The sequence below is a fragment of the Hippocampus zosterae genome, chromosome 5, assembly GCF_025434085.1.
Source record: "Hippocampus zosterae strain Florida chromosome 5, ASM2543408v3, whole genome shotgun sequence".
NCBI classification, from domain to species: domain Eukaryota; kingdom Metazoa; phylum Chordata; class Actinopteri; order Syngnathiformes; family Syngnathidae; genus Hippocampus; species Hippocampus zosterae.
Genome location: NC_067455.1, coordinates 8794676 through 8812874, shown reverse-complemented (window position 1 = coordinate 8812874; position 18199 = coordinate 8794676). Strand labels below are relative to the sequence as shown.

Here is an 18199-nt window from a genome sequence, read left to right as displayed (position 1 = left end):
TTTCCTCACCGTCAAGACAGCAACTGCTACCCGTTAAAGCTAATTCCCTCTCTCTGCTGCACAGAGAAAAACAATAATAAAGCGGCGTACTTTTGACCCAACTCAGGCAGCCTGTGGAAAATAGCCACGCAGGCCAATGATATGAAGTTCTGCTTTCACTCTTGATTAAAGAAAAACAACTCTGTTGTGTTTTGGTGACGTCCAGAACAAAAAAATGTGTCCATCTCATTCATACATGAGAGAGCGTAGAAAAAAAAATAGAGAAGCACTTTTGATTCTTATTTTTGAATGCTACTAAAACAGGAATGCAATAGCATCACACTGCTTAAAATCACAATTAACATCGAGACTTTTTGCACGGCATCCCACAGGGATGACGACTATACCCCCAGACATTGGGATAATGGCCATCAATTTGGTATTTTCAGGATGATTTGTACACGAATATGTGGAGGTTCACTGTAAGATTGCTTTGGTCCTGTTTAATCATCCATTTTGCAATCCACTTATCCTCATTAGCGTTGAGCGTATGCTGAAGCCTATCCAAGTTGACTTCAGGTGAAAGGCATGGAATGAGCATTCACATTCACATTTACACCTATAGACAAATTAGAGTCCTCATTTCACAAATACATGTTTTGGAAAGTGGAAAGCACAGGGAGAACATGCGTTCATTGCACATAGGAAGCCCGGAATCCACATACACATTTACATGTCAACTGTGAGGCTATTTTGCAAACCAGTCGGCAACCGTGCCACTGGTACTGTTTATATTATCTATTATTAGCTTTGGGGGGAAAAAAAGACCAGATAAACCACGAACTACATTTTACAGCCGAGTTGTACTTTGTAAGATTGGCAAATAGCAATTCAATTATTATTCAAGTTGTTCCACTCTAATTTGAACTGTATTGACATACAGCAATTACGCTAATATATTCTGTGTAATGTAACACATGGCCTCCAGAAGTTTGGGGTGATATATTTGAGAATGAGAGAAACCATACTAACACTAACCGTATGCGTTTATTATGAAATTGCCCGTGGCATTTTCACGACTTGAAGTATTCCTTAAATTCAAAGGAGCACATAACAATAATATCATTTATTACTTAGGAGTTGTGATAAACTCTCCCTCCCTTGTGGTTTCTTTCTGACTTTCGGGTTGAGTGAACGCTGGCGCGTTTTGGCTGCCGCTGCTCAACCCGTATCGTATTGTTTTGTGTTTTTTGTTATTGTAACGTGTCCTTGGGTGTCTTGAAAGGCACTTATAAATAAAATGTATTATTATTATTATTATTATTATTATTCCATCTTGGCATCCACCAGGGACCATCAACATAACACATAACATACACCCTTGCAACTCGAGCGATTATATAATTTTGCTTCTTTCTGAGTTGAAATACATGAGTTCGCTTTGCCTTTTCCATTGGAGAAAAGCCTAGTGTTTGTAATGGCCCCGAGCCGCTCTGACTGACGCAGGGATGTCGTTCCTTGTGTCTATGCTGTTTATTAATGTTGAATGTCTGCGCATGGTGTCAGTCACATTAGTAGCTGGGATTAAAGGGGAGAGATTTTTTTTTATCTTTTTAAGTTTCCATACCACTGGAGCAGTCGTCGCCTCGCCAGCCTCCCTCACATTGACAGCGGTCCGGAGCCAGGCAGCGGCCATGAACGCACTCCTTGGTGCAGCGAGCTGCGGAGATGAAAGGCAGACGGAGGCAAATAATGACACCGTAGGAGGAAATGTATCACAACATGTCATCACATAGACACAACATGTCGTTATGCATAATGATATGTTTATTGGCTGGTTAAAAAAAAAAGCAGTTGTTTAGAAAGAAGGGGCGTTTAGATGTCATGACCAGAGATGTTTCAATTATACAAGTCTCACTTATGTGACAGGTTGTATGAGAGGGTTCCGGCGACTGAAGGTACTATTTTCTTTGCCAATGTTTGATTGTGTGTTGCACTTTATTTATAGAAGTCACCACAGGAGGCAGCAGGAGGCAACATGTACTACAATCAGACAGAGCGACCAATAGAATCGCACAAAAAGAAATGGAAAATATCCTTCGTACTTTTGCACTGACTCGATTATTTTGTCTGTACTGTTATTATTATCATTATTATTATTTAAATTGGATATTTTTTATCTTTAAAAAAAAAAATCAAGGAGGCACTTTTTTTTTGTGTGCTCACAACCACGATTATACCAAAAGTACTAAAAGGATGAATGGACTAAGGAAGCTGGAATTATATTTTGGTGTGGATAAAGGTTATTTTCTGATTTATTTTCACATCACGTTGCTTGATTGTGGTCAGAGTGCGGAAAATCTGGAGAAATCCTTCAAGTCAACTGAAATGCAAAGCGAAATTTCCTTCATGGTATTGGGGCTTTTCGCGACACGGCTGCTGCCAGTACAAACAGCCACATGGAACCCAAACCCTCAATTTTGGAGAAAGTGCTTTATGTCGACGGGGCGGAAGAAAAGCAAACTGAGATTCATGTGTCACGAAGATTTTCTTTAAAAAAAAATCACCTTTAAATTCTCCAATAACAGTTTTGTCTACCACTATTTAGACTGGCAATAGTTTACCATAAAAATTGTCTATGAAAAAAGAATTCATTTAAAGGATACATATTGCCCATTTTCCCTCCCAATTTGGAACCATTGCCATATACAATACCTTAATAGAATAAGAAATAACATTTGTCAAAATAGTCCAAGGATCAAGAATTATATTGTACCTTTCACCTGTTTTAGCCTCACAGAACTCAGCGAGTATTCATATTGGGGTCGCCACCATGACATGCTAAACTGTAGTACCTGTGACTTTGAATGCGTGTATCTTTAAAAGGCAGGACCAGGCCTGTCGAAAGACGCGCAAGTCAACAAATGACAGTGTAGAGCAGGGGTGTCAAAATCATTTTTGTCGCGGGCCACAATGCGGTTACGGTTTTCCTTGGAGAGCCATTGTGAATTTTGTGAAACCATATAAATGTTTAACCATCTCCACATATTACATACATGGCGAACAACAAATTGATGGATAACTAGTTTTGAAATCAAAAGTCAACAATAATGGCTTGATCAGACATTGTTATTATGTATTACATATGACAATTTTATATTTTGGTTCAGACTTTAGCAAACAGGAGGGAATTTGACATGCTTGATTTGCTTTTGCAGGCCACATAAAATGATGTGGTGTGCCAGATCTGGCCCCCGGGCCATGATTTTGACACCTGTGATGTAGAATTAACTTAGGATAAGCAGTTGGCTGCACAATGGCTAACTGTTAGCCAGTCTGCGTTTTGGAGTGCCTCTGAGCATCACTTGCAGCTTGCATATCATGTGCTTCTTTTGTGTTTATTTTGTTACTCTTAGTCCAATTAAGCATTTGAAAGTGCATGATGTTTACTTTACCCATCGACGTGCAGTTGTGCAAGGCAGTTCGGCTTTGCAGTAGACACATTGTACATTGTTGTCTTCTTTCTTTTTTTTTTTTCCCCCAGTGAAAAGTGATCCCAAACTTTGGGCATCCTCATGCTTATTGCTACCTGAACCTGTAGTAACAATCTGTGTGGGAAAATGATCATTGCAAAATGTTTTAATAACAAACCTCTATGATAAAAAATAGGTATGTATGATTTTAAAATTCTGCACTGTCGTGAGACCACGAAAAGTGAGCTACAATATGACAAGGAACGACTATAATCCATTCTGATGCCACGTAATGACAAAAATGTATTTTCACTTACGAACACATTTATCGCGGCTCTCATAGTAGCCTGGGCAGCACTGGTAGCGTTTGCGGTAGTCTGTCTTGACGGCCTGCCTGTAGGCTGTCTTGTAGGTGATTCTGAATGAAGAAGAACAATTGGGATAAGATTGATGTCAGCGAATCCTTCCCTGCTGACCTGAACACGATCATAACTGCTGACCTACATTGACCACGTCAATTCGAACATTTCATAGTCCATTGCTTTCAGTCACCTGTGTCGGGGGCATCTGTAGTTGCTCCGAGGATCCGAGCAAGGCTCCTCAGTCACGTGGTCGTAAGGATGCGAGTAGGACTCCTTGACGGAGGTGGTGAAGCTGAACAGAAGCAACAAACACAAAATGAATCAGCTCAGAGTTTATACTCGGTAAAACTCAATTCAAGTTGGCATGAACCATGTTAAAGTGACACGTGGAAATTTGTCAAAATACATAAATCAAGATGCTAAGCTAACAGCATACAGATCGGACAGCAAAAGAGAGAGCTAGTGCCGCAGATGAGTCTCATATAAGTCTCATGAAATTACCATTATGAGTTGCTAATGGCATGGCATCGTTTTGCAGAAGTACACTGGTTAACCTGGAACAGACAAGCAGTCTGTTGATGATTCTTTTTGACAGGTAACACTGACTATGAGCATGACCGCATTAACTTTAGCTAGAGCCACGAATAAGAAAGTGGCCTCATGTTAAGAGCATAATATTAGCATAACGTTAGTATTTTGAACTAAAAATGTCATGAACATATTTTTGAATATAAGTACGTTGCTTGGATTGAAATTGACACAAGGTGTGCCTGTTATTATTTTTTTTAGACTGATTTAAATGATTATGTGGGAAAACTTATAGCTTCATCTAGAGCCATGATTAGTAACTAGGCCTCATGTTAGCGTTTCAGTGAGCTAGCATAAGCATTATTTTACAGATAATATATTGCTTGGCTTGGAGCAAACAAGCATGCTGTTGATTTTGAAATGTCTTTCTTTTGTTTGTAAATACAGTACTTTTTAATTATTGTACTCTTAATGATGTGATGCATAATGAATTAATCTTGTGTATGAATTGCGATACATAAATAAAGCTGCCGTGTCTTCCCTAAATTGCTCCTTTTATATTGTCTCTCTATATCGCACAACATATCTCCCGTAATAACCGTTTGGTTGGCTCACAGTCTCTTGATTCCTTGGCTTGGAATTCACCAAACAAGGAGCTAAAAAGCCAGAGAAAGTTATATAACATTCTAAGTGTTGCTCCTTGCTCCTATGTCCTCTCCATCATGTCACATGCCAGAAGAGAAAGTATGCGTTTGCCTCGTGGCAGCAGCAGTAGCAGCAATGGTATACTGGTTTGTTTGAGCCAAGTGGGCCTCACCTCTCCCACAGGCTGCACACATTGGGGTCCCTCGGGTTGAGCGAGTAGGCCAGGCTGAGCAGGAAGCAGAGAAGAAGTAGGAAGTCCACGCTGTGCGCGGTCCACATGGTCCTGCATGCATCAGGGAAAAAGCAAATATTTTGATAATTATTAAACAAAATGAAAAAAAATTTAAAAAGACATTACAAACAGTCGGTTCAATCCGTAATATAACGTAGGAGATATAATGTACGTATTATAGTTGCTCTTGTATTGTGTTATTATGGTTGCTCTTTAAAAAAATAAAAAGAACAAAATTCTGCAACAATTTTGTTGTTGATTCTTTCATTTTAATTCCATTTGACTTGTGACATGACACCACGGTAAATACACCAAACTAACAAAATTATGAAGAGTAAATAAAAAAAAAAAAACAAGAAGTAGGCCAGAAGAACACGTTTAACACCATTCTATTTTTACATTGCATTTACAAAAAAAAAAAAATAAACATTTTAGGGTTTTTTTTGTCCAAGATTCAAATAGGTCTATTTGATCTTTAACACAACAGCAGGATTAATACAGCATGCATGAGTGTATGCAAAATGCAAGTAATAAAATAAAATGTAAAAAATGAAGAAAAAAAATTGTGCTTCATTTTTTGTCAAACAATGGGTCAGTTTTAAGCCATGACAAAACAAGGTTACGTTCTGTCCTGCGTGAGTTTCGCAGAAACTGTACCAGAATCCACCACACAAAACGCTAACAACCTGACACAGCAGATGAAGACGAATCAAAGAGGAAGAGAGGCGAGGTCAAGAAACGTGACTCCAAACTCCATTCTGACCTCAATCCATCAGAAGCTCATCTCCTCTCCCTCCTAAGTTTTGGTCTTGCTGTCCCAGTGCTCGCTCCAGCAGCATCTGGATTTCATCACACGCCGTCAACCCGAGAGAGCGAGAGCGGCACGGGGACCCTGTTAGGCTCTCAGGGAGCGAGAGGGGAGATGTTTTTCCCAACCCCCCTCATACCTTTCTTCATTCTCACTACAGAAAAAGAAATTCGCTCAGGTGGTAAGACTTATTGAAAAAAAAAGTTATGGAATATCACAACAGCTTTGAGCAATGCCGTGTTGACATGAGATTTGTGGGCCCAGTTGTTGTCTACTGATTGATGATATGTCGGGATTTCAAAATCAAAAAGTCTCTCTCAGAAGCCAAAATGATAAAGAACACACGTACGGTCGATAAAATATGAGTAGGGAGAAGAATGTTGCTCCATGTAAAAAAAATAAGGATCATATATTTTGCATTACTACTCTGACAAGTACAAATTATCCCCAAATTTACTTCAATAAATGTAGCAGAGTAAAAGTAGCTCCTTAACCCTCCCACCCCCACCCCCTCTGCTGGTTTCCATTCAAATCCAAATCAGCCTGACCCTCTGCCTACTACTGATTTGGTCAAACTCTTAGTCGAAGTTTAAAACTTCTGCTTCAAACAAAAAATGCCCAGTTTCAATTTTTCAAGCATCACATTATAAGACGTGCACCCAATTCCGTGTTGAATGATAAAGCTGGTGTCAGGAGCAAAAGTTTTGAACAAACCTGAAATGGCCGCTTCAAACTCATGTTGCAGACTTCCTGTTCAAATCCAGGCATTGTCAAGATTTGTGTTTTGTTGTATGTGGTTTTCATTTCTACTTTGATGACATTTACCCTGTTAGTTTTTATGTCTTGTATGTCTTTTTTGTTGTTGTTTTTTGCGTCCACCCGTTGTTGTCAACCCGGTTCCTTAATTGTGTTGGCCTCTCAGCTCCCACAGTAACTCGTTTTGTCCAGGTGCTCCTCATTGTCTTGTCAGTTTTGTTTGTATTTAGTTGCCTGCATACTTTCAGTCTTTGTCCGATCGTTGCTTCTAGTGGCGTACAATGTGCAAAACATATGCAAAAACGCACGCGCGTACGCATGAATCCAAGCACATTACTTTTGTACATCTCAATCATTGCAGAAATGTTGGGAGTAACAGATGTCTCGCTCTCCGCGGCACTCTATAAATACACAAATTAGTATAAACAAGAGCTGCTGGTGGGAATGATCACCCTCCCCGATCAACAAATCGATGCCCGCTTGCACGCCACTGCACTCGCCACTGCCCGCCATCCAAGTAGTTGGCGGAGAGCACCGCACGTTCCACTGGTCATTTCACTCTTGCATACATCTGAACGTGAGCAAGGAAAGCCATGTCATGCCACCTTTTTGTACATACGCCCCAGGTCATTGGTCCTTCCATTGTTGTGCGTCGCTGCCATTGTTTATTTGTCTATGTGTACTGTGGTCTGTTTGATGTGTTTGTGCGCAATAAACACATCAGCGCCTCGTTTCAGTCATTTGCGCACACGTGATTGACGGATATCGCGGCTGGCAGAATCTCGCACTCGCCGAGGAGCTAATTGACTCTGGGTCAACAAAAAGAGAGTATTTTTTTCTTTACTATGGGAAGCATATGGCTCCTATTTGGAGAGTCATCAACTCGACGGGTTATATTTTTCATTAGCTTCACTTCTTCTTAATTGTTTTGCATTCGAGAAAGGCTCCAAACCGCAGGTGAGATTCTTGAATGCTGACAAAGACAACTTGAAAGACTGGTTGTTATGGAGTTCTGGAGGAAATCGGGGCGGGAGGGGTGGGGCGCGGGGGGTGGGGGGGTTGTGGTGGTTGCAGGTAGACAAGCTGAGCTCCATGTGGTGTTGTCATCATGTGGAGGAAAGTGAGCTCTTGGAGGAGATGACCTTGATTCTTCTTGGAAAAGAATCCTTTTCTCCTGGACTGTTTTTCCAATCATTTTTCTTTTTTCGGGCTAGTAGCTAACAGGCGTTGTGAACACAAGTGCTTTTCACACGGGACATCGGTGGCGTGATGATCGGCATTCATTTATAACCGACTCCACAGCCGACAGGGTTCACACAGTCGTTGCGACTTTACACATTCACATAATTACATGTGACATTAGCCTTAAACACAAAGCTCCCTGGGCAGGGAATTTCAGGTTTTAAATTTCAGTTTCTCTGCATAATGAGTTGCATGGTGACGTCTGCACGATGACTGTTTGTTGGAAAAAGCAAGGAAAAATGTCACTTTGATGGCCAGTGTTAAAGCCATCACATACTCTCTCCATCCATCCATCCCTTTTCTAATCCACTTCATCCTCACTAGGGTCGGGGGGGCACGAGCCTATCCCAGCAGTCTTCGCGCAGTAGGCGAGGGACACGCTGAACTAGTTGGCATCCCATCGCAGGGCAAACAAAGATGAACAACCATTCACGCGCATAACCACACCATGGGACAATTTAGAGTGTTAACCTGGTATGCGTGTTCTAGGAATGTGAGAGGAAAGTACCCAGAGAAAACCAACGCAGGCACAAGGAGAACATGCAAACTACACACAAGAAGGCCGGGCCAGAATCGAACCGTCCACCTCTGCACTGTGAGCCGGATGTGTTAAGCAGTTGACCAACGTGGCACCATCACATACTCTAGTGCAGCAAAATGAGAGCCTGGCAAATGTCCATCCATCCATCCATTTTCGGAGCCGCTTAATCCTCACTAGGGTCGCGGGGGGTGCTGGAGCCTATCCCAGCCGTCTTCGGGCAGTAGGCGGGGGACACCCTGGATCAGTTGCCAGCCAATCGCAGGGCACACAGAGACGAACAACCATTCGCACTCACACCCACACCTAGGGACAATTTAGAGTGTTCAATCAGCCTGCCACGCATGTTTTTGGAATGTGGGAGGAAACCGGAGCACCCGGAGAAAACCCACGCAGGCCCGGGGAGAACATGCAAACTCCACACAGGGAGGCCGGAGCTGGAATCGAACCCGGTACCTCTGCACTGTGAAGCCGACGTGCTAACCACTGGACTACCGGGCCGCCCCCTGGCAAATGTTTAAAGTCTATTTCTGAAAATCACAAACCGGAGCTGGATACTAATAAAAATTAAATTCAATAAAAAATGTTTTTGGAGAAAAAAAAAATAAATTCTAATTGAATCAAGACAGATTTAATCCAAGCCAGATGCTCCTACAATATGAACTCTGGTTCTTTCCTTCAAAAGGACATAATGTCAATCATCAGTCGATTTACATCGATCAAATATACAGTAGTAACTAACTGTAGCCAATAGAATGGTTATAGTAGTAGGTTATATGTTATTGTATGAAATAATAAGATTTCACATTGGGCAGCTCAGAGTGCAGAAGATGCCCATTGGCATCCCACAGGGGTCACCTTTAGGTCCCTCAAAATATTCATTTGACCCCAATATTTACACTTAATATCCCTGTTTATAATATTGTACGCTACGCTACAGGGGCACAATTATTGTGACACAAATTGCAAACACATGTAAATATGGATCTGCTTTGTAATGTTGCGTAATGAACATTCGACACCTAAAGTACAGTACACGCCCTCCCACGGGGCACTGTGGCTATTTCAAGCTGTGACAAAACCAAAAACAGTCATTACAAATGCCTTAGATGAGTTCAGAGAAAAGGGGGGAAATGATGAATTTGCTATCAGAGCATATATTTGCCAATACACCAAATAAGCACATGCATACACACACAGACACCGTGGGAGCTGTTTGCTAGCAACGCAGAAATACCCTTTGCAGATGTACACGGGGGAGTGGAGCCACAACAAAAGCCAAATATAAACATGTTCTGGATTCATGTTGGTCTCGAAAGACACTTGTAGCCGTGATGTTCGCTTCCATCAACAGTGACAGCTCCGCGTTCCATTCTTTTCCCGTCTCAAGCGCGACAAATGTTTGCCAGCAGGGCGGACTTCACACAGCTGAAGCGAGCACTTGAATAAGTTCACTTGAATTATTTGCTGTCAATGGACATATTAGCGGCGGCGACACACACACACACACACACACACACACACACACACACACACACACACACACACACACAAGCACACATACAAGCACACACATAACACACAAACACACGCACACACAGCAAAGCCGACGAATAACTCAAGTCAGTGAATTAATGGGCAGCCATGAAGTAAAAATGACGAGCGAGTAGTAGCTCATGCAGTTGTGAAAAGATTCCTTCATTTGGAGCAACGGCTGACACTTTTAAGTCTCCCATTTTGAAATGTGGTGCAGCTGCAAACGGAAAGTGACATTGCTCCAAAAACTTGGTGGCAATAAATACGGTGATAATTCAAGGGCACTAGGTACAACGACAGAATACAGTAAATATGGACTTAAAATCAACAACTTCCAGTTATTTTAGACAATTGGTCAGTGAAATAACTTGGTGCTAATAACTAAAAATGCATTTGATCTATGTGGTATGCAGCCTTGTTCCCGCGGCAACCGTGAAAACAGCACGGAGGAGAGCCCTGAAATGTGTTGCGGGTGCGAGAAGTAGGCAAGTACATTGAATTTCTATGTCGTGGTGTCACATAAATCAATCACATCACAAAGTACCACTCGGACCATCTGATTGACAGTCATTCGCTTCAAGATGGAATATTTGTTTGGATTTGAGACCAGCACAGTTTTTGAGGGGAAAATAAAGATTAGGGGGTGAATCTTGGCTTGTCATATCGATAATGGGGAGGAAGGCCAACGGTTTTAAAGTCAGACCTGAAACAAGAAAGAATATGTACCGGTACATGTATGATGTAAACAGACTATGTGTGCAGTTGGTGGTAGAAAAAGTGTGTCGCGATTGTGAGGCAAAAAATGAAGCAGTTCATGTGGCGAATGATGAATGATATGTAAAAAAGCGACTTGACATTCAACTTGAGCCATGTGATGAGTCAGCATCACTCAGTGTGCGTTTCTTTGTTGTATACGGGAAAAATAAATGATTATTTTGCCAAATAAAGGTTATCTTATCTTATCAAGAGCACTTTCTTTTACTTTGTGTTGTTTTACAATTTGAGTTGAACAAATTTGCATCAAAATCATTGTTCTGATGCAAATAGTGACACAAAAAGCTTGTTTTCTCCCCTTTTTGGTGAGACACTGCTGGTTTTGGTGAAAGCAGCCCATGTTCAACTGCTGATTGCTAGAGAATGGAAAATTCATGTGCACACATAATCATATTCAACAACAGTATGAACATTTCCATGCGTTTTCTGCCAAATTCAACGCAGCAGTAGGCCTAAAAGTGACTAATCAATGATAAAATGTGTATGGAAAAAAAAAAAGTAAAATCCACATAACATTCCCCTTTGTGACTCAATATTGTTGTTGGAAAAAAAACTCCCTGGAGCAGTGCACCTTCCATGTGACACATCCACCACCGCAGCCCCTTTCCCCCTCCCCCGCCATTAAAAAAACAGAGTTACTGTAAAGCCATAATACATCTCATCTGGATCCAAGGGCCCCATTGAGACCACAGTGGGATTGGCACATGTTGGGTGGGTGAGGGGGCTCTGAGACCCTTAGCAGCACACTAGTGGAGAAACAGTCATTGCGCCACACCCTGAAATGTGAGCACGAAATAAACACACCCACAGATCGTACTGTGCTTACGGTAAAGAAAAAGCTTTGCGCCGCTGGAGCCGAACCCCCGCGCTGGAAAAATGATGGTAAGCGGAAAAAGGCCGGACAGTTCTGGATGTGCTTTCGGGACAGAAGATGATCTAGAGACAGAAAGATGGCAAATGAGGCTTAAAAATCGATGATGACGCGGAACTAAGGGGATGGGGTGTCACCAGATCCAAAGGAAAGCATGGAACCAACCAAGGGATGCAGCAAAAAAAGTCAAAAGAAAGGGAAAAAATACATGACAGAAAAGATTATACAAAGGAGTAGTCAGTGTTGGACTGGCCGTTGAGCCTTGCGGGCAGATGCCCGGTGAGGGGACATCTTTGGCGGCGACATTGTGGTGCAGTTTAAGAGAATAGAATTCAGAGCTCGATAGAAATGTATGGAACACTTGTATGGAACATGGGGAGGGTCTCTACCTAAAATGCGAGGGCCCATTTTTAGTGCTGGGGCAGCCCTGGTAGCAGTGGCAAAAATAATATTGATTTAGCCATCTGAAGCCTTGTTCTAACAGCCAGGATTTTGTCACCTTTTTTTGGCAGGTATATTTGGCATGTAGAAAAGTTTCATTTACGTGTTTCTTTCTGTAATAATCGTAACAAAATTTTTCATGCATATTTTTATGTAAAATATAGTCGAACCTCTTTTCAATGTACACCATTTATATTTTCACCCTGATAATGTTCAGATTTCACGTACTTCATTTTCCATTTGCCGACTTTGCTGACAATAGAAACACATATAACATAAATGTCATAACGATGAGATTTTTCCCAGAAAATCGTGAAAAGGCCATCATTAAAACGAATCATGGGAAGCTAACTGCTGCCGCGACTTTGCTTAGGTTATGTTATTTAATTCATGTCTAATAAAATCACATTTTCTTCACACTGTACACATATTTGTAATTGACAATGTTTTTTAAATGGTCTTACATGTTCATGTTTGGACATCTATAAATCTTGATATTGTATTATACGTCGTAGTAGGCAGACGTACGTTGCAACAAGGTTTGAAAAAAAAATTGATTGAATATTGTGCCTACGCACAACAATGCAAATACAGCAGCTTTTTTTTTTTTTTTTATGAGCCGGTGGGGCAGTTCAGATAGAGCCCTACTGAAATCTGCCAGGCAACAAGTTGCAGGGCCTTTGTTTGATTTCTTTGTTCCTATGGCTGCCTCTGCTGCCGGAGTTTTGGAGTTTTAACAGGCATGATGTCAAGGACAAAGTCAGATGCCCAATGACCATGTTAGAGGGGATTAAGTGAATTAACTAAGCTTTTATGGAGAGGGAAAAAAAGGCAACTCGGGTCAACTCTTTTGGCTGCCTGGAATACTTCAGGAAAAACAGGAAACGGCGAGTGACTTCTCTGCTTCCTGGCACCACTGCTTCATTCGTGGTCAGGTTTTCACATTCAAGTTCTCATCAACCAAGATGACAAAACCCCATCGAAATCACCATCCTGAAAGTTTAATGAGGACGAATGACAATATTGCATTGTAATTGCCCAAGGAGGACCAAGCAGAAAACCACAGAGTTGATAAAGACGCAATTCTGTCTGTTCCAATACTTTTGGAGTTGTGTGTACTTCATTTTCGGATAACTTTTTGATGACGCCAGAACCATGTGACTTTAAAACATTTTAAATAAGGAAGGCTAGAAATGCTAACATGTAGCCAACTCCCCATTCCATTCAGACAGAGCAGCACCAACGGGGAAAAATGTGGCTTTGACGGGCGGTGCGAAAGGGGATACAGTAGCAGGGCATGGGAAAATGATATTTTAAATATAGACAAAAGACGTGAAAAATACATGCTCTGAATATATTTGATTTATGATCATAGAATTTTCAATGCAGGTATAAAAGATCCACTATCCTAAGACAACGAGAGCTTGAAACAAATGACAAAATAATCACACACTATAATTTTGTTTTTTCTCGAGCAAAAGAGCCCTTTCAGAGAAATGACCGTTCAAGGACGGCACAAAACTGTTGTTTGATCGCTTACAAGCAAATAGCACCTCCTTCATAAAATCGATCACCCGATTGCTCCTTCCTAGATTTTTTCCCACCTTTCCCCAAGCTGGCTTTTACGAGTATGAGGTCAGCGCCTCCTCTTTCCCACCGCCGTGATGGAGAACAGAGCTCATGGATAACGGTGTCGGAATGATAAAGTCGCCGTGGCAACGCTCATGTTGTGGACCATGTGAGGACATCAACAAGAAGTGCAGCGAAGGTGAAAGGAACAGGCAGAACGATATCCAAAGCACCCATTGGGTTAATAAATGTGTCAGATGAATGATTTGAAAAACGGGTGTTTGGAATTCCCAGTACAGGAGCGCAGTAAAAATGTTTTTTGCAAACATCAACAATGATTTTAAATCGTAATCACCCGAAAGATATGTTTTTGTAAACATCCACGATGATGTCGTTTTTAATGGAATTAGTATCGAGACTTTTGAGACTTTGGCGAACCGAATACTGCAGCAAAACTCCTCAGAGCAAGCTCGAAAAGGCCTTCAAATTTTACATCCCATCATACAGCTGATATTGAATTCGTTTTAAATCCCGGTTAAAAAGTAGTCTCTCTTCACCATAAATATAATTAAGGTCTTTTGAAGCCTTCCCGTCACCAATTTTTCCAAAATCGTGTTCTTGCGTGATAAGTTTTTTTTTTTTTGTTTTAGTCAATTTTTTTTCTCTATTGCTTTAAAATGTCCTAGATTCTTCAGTTTTTGACATGTTTAAACTATTTTGCCTTTAAAAGCTCTTTTGTAAACATGTGAAGCCCAATGAGTTAGCTTGCTAATAAAATGTGCTATACAAATAAAGCGCCATTGCCTTGCCAAGAGTCAGTTTTGTTGACTGGAAAGTCATATTTAGATTTATTTATATAACACAAATATAGTAAATCTAACATTACTACACAACTCTTTTATTTCGTTTCAGGTATTAATTGAAAAGCTAGTTCAAGATGCTAGCGCTAGTTTGAGCTTTCGACGCTATCTAACATGTAACACAATTTCATTTATACATGCCAATTTTCGCGAAACAGAATTTGTTCTTGGCAAATCACACAGCAGTTGGCAGCTGCTTTTCATCACTGCTGAAAAAACTGAACGTCAAGAGCAGGGGTTTGCGCAAAGTCTATCCGAAGCACTGCACCGGAACTCAGCACCAACTAAAGTTTGATTCAGCTTTATTTTGTGTGTGTGTGTGTGTGTGTGTGTGTGTGTGTGTGTGTGTGTGTATATATATATATATATATATATATATATATATATATATATATATATATATATATATATATATATATATATATATATATATATACGTGTGTGTCTTTTTTTTTTTTAACCAGTGCTGTAATGATTTATCAGTCTCCGAAGTTTGCACTGGCGCTTATGAAGGGTTTCGGCCGCTCATCCAATGGTCTTTTCTTTTGCACGGTAGGAGCGTATCTAGTAAGTTTCAGTGGCACTGCTCAAACCATAAATCCCTAAATTTAAGACTTGGGCAGTTTTTCAAAACAAATGTAGAATTTTATTTCTTTTTTTAAATTAATCCAAGTAGATTTTAAGACAGGAAAGGCAATTTCTAAGACAGATTTTGGGTGCCGCAATCGATTATGTGCCTTTTGAATCGTAAGACCAAGTGCTTTTAACCGCAAACTGTTTTAATCACAAAATTATACGGTTTGAACTTTCAAAACAGAAAATATCGATTCCTCGCCTGAATAATGTTGTCAACCACACACGCCGCAAAAGAAATGAATCCAACATGATGTTTTTGTAAACATCAAAGGCGATTAGGAGGCTTTGATGAACCGATACTGTGTTTGCTGCGGCTTGTTCAATAGGCTTTCTTTTGAATGTGGTTCGATTCAGGGGCCGTAGGCCACCATTGAAAGTTTTAAAGTTGAGATGTAGGCAGTTTTTGTCCTTAAATGATGCAATTTAATACTCCTCTTTTCATTTTTGAAGTACACTTGAAGAAAGGAAAGGAACATTGTAAGGCAAACCTTGGATGCCGGAATATTTGTCGGTTAATTTCCTCTTTGGCTTTTGCAACTTAAAACCACAATTCAAAAAGTAGCTTTTTTTTTTTTTTGCAAGCTGATTTAATTACTAAATCACACAGATAAATCCTTTAAAGCAAAAATATCTCATTTCCTCACCATAATCATGCTGACGACCGCATGCGCCATAAATTCATCTCTCTCAAAAAGGAAATTAAACTAGAAGATGACAAAGCAAATAAATAACCCTCATGCGGCCTTACAGTCTTTACATTTTGCAGATGTGTGCCGTCACATGTGGCCCGCTATTCAATTCCCGACTTCTTGCCAGATTGTAGGCAAAAAAAAAAACGGTCCATAGCGCCTGCGCCTGTGCCTGCACATGGGCCGACCCAAACCTCAGGCGGCATGACTTGCGGCTCCGCTGGTCAGGGAGACAAACTAAAAAAACGGAAAGACTTGGAAATACACGGCCTCCATTCACAACACTTTGGACCGGCCTTCCGACATTTAGCCAGCGAAATGGCGGAAAACCCAAAATGGATGACTTTATAAGAGGACCCGACCAGACTAGGTTGTAATTATATGCTGTGTAATTCACTGCGGATCATATATCCGAGACACTGTTACTGAAGGAAACCCGAAAACCAGAAAACACAGCTTAGCTGTATAAACACCCGCATTCCCAACACCGGCGACAAACCCTCGACGTCCGCAATGTCACACCAAATGTAGCCTCAAAGGAATTGTCACCGGTGTCATGTGGAGACACTCAACAGAATGGGTCGCTGCCCCACGAGGTGTACAACTCAACAGATGAAAAATCAAGCATACTGGTAGTGGAAGGACTCCTCGCGTATCCATCTGAAAGCCACTTTCAAACCGCCTGTTAAACCCAAGAATTTTCCAACGGTATTTGTTTTCCGGACGGTGCACTGTTTCAGACTTGGAAATGGGGGATGGGGGGGGGGGTATCATTTCATCCTGCCAATATTCCGCCATCTGCGGGAAACTGTATGCCAGTCTTGGGCTTCTTTTTCAACACTAATATAGTTGGTGGCACTTTTGAGACATGATTATTTTCCACCTTTTATTTCAGGTCGCAGTATAGAATCAAGGGACATGGAATGGGGGTGTGAAGACATTCGGCAAATATGATTGAAGGTGGACTTCCCTCCTGAGTTGCAGTTTTCTGCTGCCACTTTTGACCTAGCCGCCATTCGGCCAATGTTGCTACCTCAGAAGTCAGAAAATGTGCGGATCAACTTCAACACTACATTCCATGTGGGTGGTAGCCTTCGCAAATAACCCAAGCCTGTTTAATAATTAAAAAAAAATGAGAATGATAATTATAAATCGGAAATATCATTTTTGTCAGGTCACCCCGCCAACTTTGGTAGACTACAAAAGCTTTACACCACAACCCCCCCCCCCCCCCCCACCACCACCACCACCACCACGACCTCGAAAGCCAGCAAATAAGTGGGTCCACTTCAACACCCCATTCCGTATCAGTGGATCAGAAAGAGCACTGGGCTGTTCACCAAAAAAAAGTCAGTTTTTTTTTTCTATTTTCCTTTTTGTTCCTGGTCGGCAAAGTACGGAAAGGGGGTGTTGAAGTTGTTCTGCGGACGATTTGCCTTGAAAGGTAGTATCAGAGCCACATCGGCACCTGTGTTTTCTGCTCCTTCCACACAGCTATCAGCTATTACCTACCGTATTGGCCCGAATATAAGATGGCCCTGATTATAAGACGACCCCCTCTTTTTCAAGGCTCAAGTTTGAAAAAAGACTTTTTGAACACCAAATTTATTTTTATACAGAAAATAATTACATGACATCTGAAACAATTGTTTATAACGATATATTTGAGAGAAAAAGCGTCTTGAAGTTTACACTATAACTTGTCCTCAGCTGCCGGTTAACCTGGCCGATCTTCGACCCACTTTTCTCCAGATTCTCTACGTTTCTCCATTTTCTGTTATCTCTATTATTTTCTTCTCTTTTCTTTCTTACACCTATTTTTTTATTTTTCTTCCTCGTGCTACCGCTATTTTTATTTTTATTCTTCGTGACGGGTTCGCTTTGGCCTGGGGAGTCAAGTTCAGCAGTCGCTTCAATGATATCTGGTGCCATCTAGCGTCGTGAACGGGTATAATGTCTAGAGCCCGAATATAAGACGACCCCCACTTTTCCAGTCTTATTTCAATACAAAGAACACCGTCTTATATTTGGCCCAATACGGTATTTGATATTGCCTTAGAAACGGTCACGTTTGAGGGTCGATGTCAACACTGTGTCTCAAATTCGGAGAAGTCGCCCTGTCATTATTTTGCCTTTGAAGGTGTAACTAAGCCACAATTGCGGCCTGCAAAGTTAGACCAACGTGGCCTGTAAAGAATTATCAACAGTGTATGAAACTTAAACAACAGCAAAATCTCGATACAAAGTCACGGTGAAGTTC

The 18199-nt window shown here is 41.1% G+C and overlaps 1 protein-coding gene across 4 annotated transcripts in view; it reads right to left on the bottom strand.

Moving 5' to 3' along the window:
• Positions 1-18199, bottom strand: part of pear1 (platelet endothelial aggregation receptor 1) — a 44995-nt gene that overhangs the window by 14978 nt on the left and 11818 nt on the right. For all 4 annotated transcript variants that reach the window (XM_052066847.1, XM_052066846.1, XM_052066845.1 and 1 more), the window contains 4 exons: positions 5160-5270; positions 4005-4106; positions 3770-3870; positions 1607-1699 (listed from right to left, as the gene is read on the bottom strand). In XM_052066847.1, the coding sequence (XP_051922807.1) occupies positions 1607-1699; positions 3770-3870; positions 4005-4106; positions 5160-5266 (403 nt within the window). In that variant the 5' untranslated portion in view covers positions 5267-5270. The remainder of the gene's footprint in view (positions 1-1606; positions 1700-3769; positions 3871-4004; positions 4107-5159; positions 5271-18199) is intronic.